Raw genomic sequence first — 10,665 nt, 5'->3', positions numbered from 1 at the left:
AGAAAAAGGGGACTGTGTGAGGCAGTGGTGCTGTTGGAAGCACACGTCAATAGAACTGAAGCTTAACTTCATGCTCAATCAGGTTATCACCTGGTTGTCATCGCTACAACTTGTCTGGCCACACCAAGGGTTACAGAAGCTAGACCATCAGGAAACTACCCTTCCCTGCTCAAAAAGCCAGGGAGGGAGGGAGGGGGAGAATGGAGGAGGTGTATTGGGGAAGAGAGAAATAGTAGTTTTCTGCTGTGTTAACTCGGCTTATCAGGAGGTCAGAGGAAAGCCAGGGTACACACAATGGAGGGAGTGGAACTGTAGGGCCAGAGCACAGGAACGAAGGGAGCAAACGACTACTGCTGCAATTGACTTACCCCGAGTAATGCTGTTGGGGAACTGCAGTTGAGCAGTATTTGTCCTTAGAACTGAAGGTTGTAAAGGGTTTACAACTCTCTGCTATCTCTATGTTTTTTTGTCCACACCCTGCTTAACACAATGAAGCCCAATGCCCTTTCTTTGCTGCCGAAATGGTGTTCCTTAAAGCAGAACCAGCATATAGAATGGACCAGTCCTTTAGCAGTATACTAACACCTTCCCTGTTAGTTATTGTGTCTTGCTGTGATTGCCCTTAAGGGAAGGGCTTGGGCTTTACTGGAGTGTTTTTACTTTTGTATCACCTAAGAAAAATTTTTGGGGGGGTTGAGTTGGGTTTATTGTTTGTTTTCTTATTCTTGATTTTAATTTGTGGATTTTTTACTTCCCAGAAGTAACCAGCCTCATTACTGGAGGCCACTTATCCAGTTGGTTGACAGATATTTTTTTATTAGCTATGAGAGATACCAGCTGTATGATACATTTAAAATATATAAGCTCTGTTAAGTTTTCAGTTTCCCAGCACACTGGACATTCAAACAGTCTGGATCCTATTTAACAAACATTGTTGAATGTATTCAGTTAATAAAAGCTTGGCAAATATTAGTAAAGGGCTTGTAATGGTTGTGAGTGACATAAAGGTTAAAAGCTTTCGATAGCATTGCACCAAACTGGAGTAAAGCTTGAAGAAACTGATGTGATGTGTCAGTAGGAAATCAGAGCACTGATTCAGACATCATGAGATACTAATTTTTAGGAAACCGGAAAAGATGCAGGTATTCTGCAAATCTGAATTTACTTTTGAAACTTTTAACATTGCTGTTGTTAACATTTTAACTTTTACATTACATTTACATTTTACATAACTTTTAACATTGTTTAACTCATATTATCCTGTTCCCCTGTTACCAGAACTGTCCCAGTTCAACAGTTCCTGTGAAAGCAAGATGTTTTCTGTCCTGTGCTTGTCTTACATTGTTTCTCCATAAGGACCAGGACAAGAGAAGAAAGGACTTGTGGTAGATGAGAATATAGGGAACATTATCTCTTGGTGTAAACTTTGATTACGACTTTTTAGTTTGCTTGCTGCTCTCTCTGCACATAAGAAAGGTCTCTGTGCACCCCAGGACACAAGGAGGTTTCCCAGCACCTCCTCAGATCTCAGATCACCCAGGGGACAGTCACAACATGAACACTAGAAAGCACATACTCTTTCAGGACTTCTGTAAACACTGGATTCCAGCTCCCAAAACCGCTCTTAGATTCACTTTCTTTAAAGGCTTGTCTGGACGAGAATAAAGGTGCATTAAAAAAAAAAAAAAGGTGTCAGTGAAAACTTTTAATTAACATGTTTTCAAATTCTCAGTGTTGACAGGGTGTGTTGCATTTTAGTGCATTTGCCAGCAAACAAGTTAAAATACATTTGTGTCCCAACTACAAGTGGCAAGTTAGGACACGTTTTTAAAAGTTTCAAATTTTAATAGGAGTTAAAACATGTTCATGATTGAGCTTTTACCTTAGCAGACTATGAGTGTCACCGATGGGTTTTTCTGGGACTCCAGTTAGCAGCTGCTGTACTGGCAGGGAGCTGTTACTGAGCAGCTTTCTCCTTTTCCTGAACTGTAAATGAAAATGCCATTTCATTCACCTGTATTTCAGGAATGGATGAACATAAATGTTTTAGACAGTATTGGGAAAAGAAAACAAAGCTGGATACTAGTGAGCTGGGAGGTTTGGCAGTGGCTGCAGGAGTCAGAAGCCATGCTTTCACAGGGTGGTAAACTGCAGCTTCAGAGGACTTGATGTAAGGTCAGGATTTCCATAGACACATAACCCAGCATGTGGCACCACATTCAGCTTTTGTTCTACATGTGGCCAAACACTTTGCAGGGGCAACTTTGCCTCAGCTGCTCTTGGGCCAAAAGCTATCAGCTTTTTTCCTAGCCTCCCCACAGAAAGTTAGTGCAAAGTTGACATAAGCACTACATACCATGCTTATACCAGGCTAGCTTGACAGGAAGGTTTGTGTTTATGCCCAATCAAAGTTGTAGCTGCAAGGCACAGATTTAATATTAATGATCATGAAGTCACAGCCAAGAATCAGTAACACTGAGTCAGCTGAGAGGCTGATTTGTTGGGTAGCACTGTACAAAGTATTTCATCAGTCCACACCTCAGTCTTCTGCCTTCCCAAAAGGTTGAGGACGAAAATGCTTCAGGAAAAATGTGCTGATAGGAGTCACATTTTGGAAGTACTGCAAAAAGACAATTTCATCTGGGGGGTGCAACACACCATTAGAAATCAGGAAATTGCAGTGATGGGGCCCTTAAACCTTTGGAGGAGCAAGGGGAAGCAAATCCTTATGCCCCTGCAAGAACAGCTCCCCAGCCCCATCTCTTCTTCATTTTTGGGCTCCACAGAGCTGTCTCTCAGTCATGGCTGTCATGTTCTCAGAAATATCACTACACATGACACAGGGGGAATATGGGTATTTTGTTGACACAGCTATTGTGGTAAAAGCCTTAACACAAATACACTTGACAATGGTACCACTTTTCTCAGGCACTAAATCTCCAACACCTTATACACAAGCAACTTTACACTGGTACATCCTTGTTCCTGCCACAGAAGTTCTATGACAACTTTTTATGTGGAAGGCACAGTAGAAAACTGTGTTATTGTCATATTCATAACTGATTAGTCCTGCTACAAAACACTGAGGTCTTTCTTTTTCTTTTTCTTTCTTTCTTTCTTTCTTTCTTTCTTTCTTTCTTTCTTTCTTTCTTTCTGTCTGTCTGTCTGTCTGTCTTTGTATTTCTTTTTTTCCTCTCCCTGCCTCTTGGAAGGAGATTAAAAGATCAGGAACTTAAGTAAAGTACATGTTTAAGAAAGAGGAATCTCCCCTCCAGCATATCTCATTGCTTGGTGGATAAAGGTGTGGTGCGACAAGGAGCAGCCTGGTAACTGATGGACTCAAGAGGTCATTCGAGGAGTTAAATCTCACATTTGCACCTCACGGTCAAGAGTTTGGTTTAGAGATAGATGTCCAGGTTTTAACTGCACTGGGACTGACAGAAGGACCATACATATATTCCAGATTTCCCGCTTGTCCAGAGACTCTACAGAAGAACTTGTGGAACTAAGTACCTAGAGTAAGATCAGTCAAAGCTTTTTCTTCTTTACTTTTTCTTTTCAAGTTGTAAAACATTGAAATGTTTGAAAAACATATCAAAAGCATAATGCAAAGCAACTGTCTAAACTCCCAGTCACTCTGTGAAAATTCTCAGTGACACTACTCTGAAATTCAGACATAGCTACGGTGGAAAGTAGAAACACATCTGCCGGAGCCGATGAAATTGCATATACCCGTTCAAGATGGACAGGTGCCTTTTAATACTGATTGTGAAATCTTATCAAGGTCTTCCAGCAGGTCTTCAGAGGTGATCTGTCACATCAACCAGTCTAAAAAGATAAAAACCCAAACCACCACCAACAAAATCACGATTTGCTTAATATCCAGATTAAAAGGAGCAGAGGAAACACAGAGCATGCAGCTGAGAAGTGGGGAAGGATCCCGAAGAAGGGAGCTGTCCGGCTGGCCGTGCCCCACGGTCGCGTTGCCGTCACGCCATAAGGTGAGCCCTCCGCAGCTCGCTCCATCCCTTCTGCCGCCGGTGCCCGCTGCCGCACACCACTCCGCCCGCACGCCCGGGAGAGGCGGCAGCCGGCGCATCCCCGGAGAGCGGCTCCCGCCACCGCGGCCCCCGGGAGCTGCCGCCGCGGTGCCCCAGGCCACGGCCCCGGTCCCACCCGGCCCCGCCGAGCCCAGCCCAGCCCAGCCCCGCAGCAGCGGGGCCGGCGGCCGCAGGTGACGCCGGGGCGGGCAGAGCCGCCCCCGCCCTGCTCCGCTCCCGATCCCACCATGGAGGCCCCGCCACCCCCCGCCGTCTCCAGGGAAACCGCCCGGCGGCGCGGCCCGGCCGAGGGAGCCCCGGGGCGCGGCGGCGGCACCCCCGGCACCCCCGCCCTGCCGAGGGCGGTCACCCCGGCAGGGCCGGCGGCCGCCCCCCGCGCCGGCCCCGGGGACTGCGGGTGTTGCCGGTGCGGGGCGCACGGGTGGGCGTGGGGGGCTGCCCCCGGGGGAGCGGGACGCTGCTGCGCCGTGCTCGGCGGGGCGGGCGGCGGCGGCCGAGACAAAGGGAGCGGCGGCAGCGGCTGCGGAGGGGCTGTGCGTGAAATGCGGCGGGAGGGAGGGAGAGGTTCTATCCCCCCCGTAAAAAACAACCAAATGCCCCTTTTTGCCCCCCAAGAAACGAAATATTCCCTCGAGCGGTTGAAAGCAACCGGCTGCCCTCGCCGGGGTTACCGAGAGGCGGCTCTCGGCGTCCGCACGAAGCCCACCGATCCCGCCAGCCCCGGCAATCCTCGGGGAGAGGGAGGTGGGAGGCTGGGCCGAGTCTACCCGCTCCGCAGCCCTTCATTATCGGAATCATTTTAACATCCTTGTTTATAAACAAGAGGCGTTCGGAGGAGATTAGCCGACTTTGGGAAACGACCGTTCTGACGCTCGTTTCTGCTCCTTAAAAGGGGATTGGGGTGCCGGGGGGGGAGGGGGGGGGGTGGGTCTGGGCCAGCCTTCCCCTCATCGCAGCACTGAGGGAGGGAGCCAGCCAGCTCCCCGCATACGCCGCCCCCTCCCCCGAGAAAGGAAATCACTCGGGTCCGTGATATTTCGCCCACCCCAGCGCTGATAAGCGCTCCAGATCACCGTTAATTCGCGTGCATTGGTTTCGGGTTACATCTTATTCGAGGGTTTAAATTCAACGTAAATACACACTCGGGGCTGAGGTTTGGGAAAGCGCGAATGTTTCCCTGATAACGTCGCTTCGCCCACTACTTGAGTGCATGGAAATGTGATCGTGAAGTGGGTCACCGCCTCAGAAAATACTTTAAAAACACAAATCAGGAATAATCAGACAGCAGAATTTAATTAGAGCCGTAAGCTAATCACAAAATATTTTATTCCAAGCCAATATCGCTATGGGGGAGGGGTCCGTTTCTGCTCCGGCAGCGGCTCCTGCTGCCGCTGCTTTAGCGTTTGCAACATCTGGCCTACAGACCTACTAATTTCGACTCGTGATCTCGTTCGGCGAAACCCGATCTACGTGGTTCAAATACCTTCCAAATTGGGGGCGATTTAACAATCGCGACCAATTAAACCCGGGGAAGAAAAAAAAAAAAAAACAAAGGGAAAAAAAAAAACCAAAAAAAAGCAAGCAGCAAATCCCCTCCTTCCCTCTCTCCCCCGCCCGGGGCTCGCACACACTATCTGTTGCTCTCTCACGGCGGCAGCGGGCGGGGGCGTGCGGCGGGGCCGGGACGCTCTCACTCACACTCGCACTCGCACTCACCCGCACGCCCCTCTCGCACCATTGTCCCTGCCTGCCCGCCCGCCCCGCTCTCTCGCTCGCTCGCTCGCTCGGGGTGTTTTGTTGGCGGCCCGGCGCGGGGCCCGGCGCGCCCGCCCGCGCCGCGGCGGAGCGGAGCGGCACATTCATTATCGGCCGGGGGCCGATTTCAAACCGCTGCCATCGCGGCTCCATTGTTCGCCGGGCGGGCGGGCCCCGCCCCCCTTTGTGCGCGGCGGCCGCGATTGGCCGGCGCCGGGCGGAGCGCTGCCGTCACCGCTCGGGAAGCCCATTCATCTGTGCACTTGGGCGTTGGACTCCGCATCTTATTAGCAACCAGGGAGATTTCTCCATTTTCTCCTTGTCTACAGTACGGCTACAAATCTGGGATTTTTTATTACTTCTTTTTTACTAAACTTGGGCTCCTTTTTTTTTTTTTTTTTTTTTTGCTCGACTTTTTCCTCCCTTTTTTCCCCCTCCCTCCTGTGCTGCTGCTTTTTGATCTCTTCAACTTTAAATTTTTTAAAAGGAGTGCATTATAATCGGTTCTGTTCTCTCTTCTCTTTTTTTTTCCCCTCTGGTGTGTGTGTGTGTTGCTGCTGCTGCTGGTCGCCCAGTATTTATACCAACCCAACGCTCTTTGTTTCCCCTCCTTTTGGATCTGTTGAGTTTCTTTGTTGAATAAGACAGCATGGGTGCCCAGTTCTCCAAGACCGCTGCAAAGGGCGAAGCCTCCGCCGAGAAACCTGGGGAAGCAGTGGCTGCATCTCCATCCAAGGCGAATGGACAGGTAAAAACCGAAAAGAAATTTAAAAAAAAATATTAAATCTACTCCTTTTTTAAAGCCAACTTCGACGGACTCTCTTTCGCATCCTGTTTAATTCTTCTTCCTTTGATGCCCCAGTGGCACATTCAATGGAGAATATGGTCGATCCTTTTATCTTTGCAACTCGAGGCAAAGGAATAATTTCTTTATTTTGGTTAAACGGGCTCGGCTTTGAATGATTCGTTCCTTTATCTGTCCTGCGTGGGGGGCGGGGGGGAAGGGGCACGGTTCTTTCTCTCTTTTTTTCCCTTTTTTTTTTTTTTTTTAAATCCCTCGTGTATTATGGTGGAGTGTCCCAATGGCTCGTAAACGGAAGGATCTTACACCGCTCGGCTTTTCTGCCCGCTTAGCCTCCTCCCGAAGACGCTCGGTGCCTCGCGCGGAACGCCTCTCGCGGCAGAGCCGGATGGCCGTGCAGTAGCGGGGCCCGGAGCCGCCGGGCGGGGGGCTCCGCGGGCAGCCCCCTCGGGCGAGAGCGCGGGCCGGGGGCTGCGCCGCCCGCCCCGTCCGCGGCCGCCCCGCCGGGGAATCGGCAGCCGTGGGACACAGCATTCTGTCACCCACCCGCGCCCCCTCCCCACCCGTGAGCCGGGCTGGCCGCGTCCCCTCCGCCCCGCGCAGCGGCGGCGGCGCTGCGGGCAACCACCCCCCGCCGCCCCCGCAGCTGCCGCCCGGGGCAGCCAGCCGCGCTCCGGGCGCCTGAAAGATGCAAATGCGGCGTGAGTGGGGAGGGGGGGCGGAAGGCGGGGGCGCCTCGCCGCACCGCCTGGACGCAGAGGGGCCGCGGCGGGCGGGGGGCCGGGGCCGGGCCGGGCGAGCTTTGTTCGCCTTCCCCGCCCCGCGCCGCCGCCGCCGCTTGGACGGGGCGCGCCGGGGGCGGGGGTGCGCGGCGCGGCCGCCGCTGCGTGGAGCCGGGGCGCCCTCTGGCGGCCGCCGCGCACTCCGCCCGCCGCTGGGGGCGCCCGGCCCGGCGAGAGCGCGGGGCTTCGAACGGCGGGAAGCGGCGCGGTGAGGCCGGCGGGCGGGGGGGGTGGCGGCGGCGCCCCGAGACTGCCCCGGGCACCGCCGGTAACGCTGGTCCCTGTCTTGCAGGAGAACGGCCACTTGAAGGTGAACGGCGACGCCTCCCCCGCGGCGGCGGAGGCGGGCAAGGAGGAGGTACAGGCGAACGGCAGCGCGCCCGCCGAGGAGACGGGCAAGGAGGAGGCGGCCTCGTCGGAGCCCGCCTCCGAGAAGGAGGCGGGAGAGGCGGAGAGCACCGAGCCGGCCTCCCCGGCGGAGGGCGAGTCCTCCCCCAAGACTGAGGAGGGCGCGACCCCCTCGTCCAGCAGCGAGACCCCGAAAAAAAAAAAGAAGCGCTTTTCCTTCAAGAAGTCCTTTAAGCTCAGCGGGTTCTCCTTCAAGAAGAACAAGAAGGAGGCCGGCGAGGGGGCCGAGGGCGAGGGCGGCGCCGCCGCCGCGGCAGCGGAGGGCGGGAAGGAGGAGGCGGCGGCCCCCGAGGCGGCGGGCAGCGAGGAGGGCAAGGCGGCCGCCGAGGAGGCGTGCGCGGCCGGCAGCACCGAGGCGGCGAAAGAGGAGGCGGGGGACTCGCAGGAGGCCAAATCGGACGAGGCCGCTCCCGAGAAGGCGGCGGGAGAAGAGGCCCCGGCATCAGCGGCGGCCGAGGAGCAGCAGCCGCCTCAGCAGGCAGCGGAGGGGAAGGCGAAGGCGGCGGAGGAGGCGGCGGGCGCCGGCGCCGCCACGAGCGAGGCGGGCAGCGGCGAGCAGGAGGCGGCCCCCGCGGAGGAGCCGGCGCGGCAGGAGCCTCCCGCCGAGAGCAGTCCGGAGGGACCCGCCGCCGAGTCGGCGGAGTAGTAAGCGCCGCCGCCGCCCCTCGCCGACGGACTTTTCTTCCCCCCTGTTTGTTTGTTGGAGTGGTGCCAGGTACTGGTCTCGGAGAACTTGTCTACAACCAGGGATTGATTTAAAAGATGTCTCGTTTCTTTTTTTTCTCTCCCCCCGCAGCTCCCATCTCAAATCGTTGTGTGTTGCCGCCATTCCAACGGGCGGAGGGGGGCTCCCCTCCGCCCTCCTCTCCCATCCTCTATATTTTGGGTTTTTTGGGGCTTTTTTTTCATCAGTATTAATGTTTTGTTTTGGTTGGTTCGTTTTTTTTTTTTTTTTTTTTGTTTCGTTTTGTTTGTTTTTGGTTTTTTTTTTTTTTAATTCGTTTACTTTTTAATTTCATACTTTGCAACTCTCTTCATATTATAAAACTTGTGCCGATCGGTCTATGGACATGCCCATATATGAAGGAGATGGGTGGGTCAATAAGGGATATCAAATGAAGTGACAGGGGCCGCAGTGGGGAACCCGGGGCGCGCAGCCCTTGCCGGGAGCGCGCCCCGCCAGAAATGATGTAAGGGGTTAGTCTTTTTTTTAAAAGAAAGTTATTACGATGTATTTTGTGAGGCAGATGTTCTATAAGGTTTACAACACTACAAGTCTTGATTAAGAAGGAAAGGAAAAAGGAAAAAAAAATAAAAAATAAAAATCAATACCCAGATAAAGAGATCATAGTCTTAGGAATTCATTTAAACCATAGGAACTTTTCACTTATCTCATGTTAGCTGTATCAGTCAGTGATTAAGTAGAAATACAAGTTGTATAGGCTTTATTGTTTATTGCTGGTTTATGACCTTAATAAAGTGTAATTATGTATTACCAGCAGGGTGTTTTTAACTGTGACTATTGTATAAAAAAAAACAAATCTTGATATCCAGAAGCACATGAAGTTTGCAACTCTTTCCACCCTGCCCATTTTTGTAAAACTGCAGTCATCTTGGACCTTTTAAACACAAATTTTAAACTCAACCAAGCTGTGATAAGTGGAATGGTTACTGTTTATACTGTGGTATGTTTTTGATTACAGCAGACAATGCTTTCTTTTCCAGTTGTCTTTGAAAATAAAGGAAAACTCTTCAGATGCAATGGTTTTTTTTTGTGTAGCATCTTGTCTATCATGTTTTTGTAAATACTGGAGAAGCTTTGACCAATTTGACTTAGAGATGGAATGTAACTTTGCTTACAAAAATTGCTATTAAACTCCTGCTTAAGGTGTTCTAATTTTCTGTGAGCACACTAAAAGCGAAAAATAAATGTGAATAAAATGTATAATTTGGTTGTCTTTCTTTTATGGATACTCTGGTAGCTTAAAGGGACTAGCCAGTATTGCCTAAATTTGTACAGAGAAAGTCATGTGAGCTGTTAGCACTAGCTTTGAAAACTACCTTCCTGGATCTTGGACTCTGTAGTACTGTGCAATTTACAGAGAAACTGTGCAGTGCACCAGGTAATTTGTAGTCTTTTCTGGCTTTAAAAAAAAGACTGGAAGGCAGTCTGAGCATGTACAGTGTATGATTCTCCTGTCCAGACTCCATCTTGCTTTTAAGACCAGAGGTATCCAGCATATGAGGGTCTTGCCTCTTGAGGAAAATAAGATTTAACTTAAATTGCTTAGGGTGGGGCACTGACATTTTTATGCTGAGTTGCTTAAAAATTAAGCTCTTGAACAGATGTCCCACTTAGGTCTTGGTATGCTGGTCCTACTTTGGTACCTGGGAGATTAGCTTGAAAACTTTAGCCTGGAAGGAGAAGGGGGAAACTAACACTGCCATTCTACTTAAAGTAATTAATAGCAATATTCTCTTTTTTTTCCTCAAGTGCTACTCCCAAGTACAGGTGAGTTTCAAAACAGATTTCAAAATTTGTCAAAAAAAGATTACTTGGTGCTTGCCTCTAATTGTTAGGCTTTTTGGCTAATTTTCAGCATATTGCTCAGGGCATATTATGCCTTAATAAAACAGTGGGTTCATGTAAGAAAAGCAGCAGTGGTGTTTGGAGGGTGGAAATTGATTCAAGAAAGTGTTGCTTCTAAGTTTATAGGAGAAAGTTTAGTGTTACACTTATTTGCTTCCTCCATTTTCAGCAGAAACTCTTTGGAAGCAATTATGATTCATTTTATGAGAAAATGGCACGTTAGCACCTTGTTCCCTAAAGAACAAAGCCTAAACTGAATGAAGTATA

The 10,665-nt window shown here is 50.9% G+C and overlaps 1 protein-coding gene across 1 annotated transcript; it reads left to right on the top strand.

The window, feature by feature from the left end:
- Positions 1-5,773: 5,773 nt before the first annotated feature.
- On the top strand, positions 5,774-9,756 carry MARCKS (myristoylated alanine rich protein kinase C substrate). Its single transcript, XM_069010955.1, has 3 exons — positions 5,774-6,144; positions 6,392-6,564; positions 7,693-9,756. The coding sequence occupies exons 2-3, from the start codon at positions 6,466-6,468 to the stop codon at positions 8,452-8,454; spliced, it is 861 nt and encodes a 286-aa protein (XP_068867056.1). The 5' UTR covers positions 5,774-6,144; positions 6,392-6,465; the 3' UTR covers positions 8,455-9,756.
- The last annotated feature ends 909 nt before the right edge of the window (positions 9,757-10,665 follow it).

Source organism: Aphelocoma coerulescens, chromosome 3 (genome assembly GCF_041296385.1).
Source record: "Aphelocoma coerulescens isolate FSJ_1873_10779 chromosome 3, UR_Acoe_1.0, whole genome shotgun sequence".
Taxonomy (NCBI): Eukaryota; Metazoa; Chordata; class Aves; order Passeriformes; family Corvidae; genus Aphelocoma; species Aphelocoma coerulescens.
This window is presented reverse-complemented; position numbering and strand designations above follow the sequence as displayed.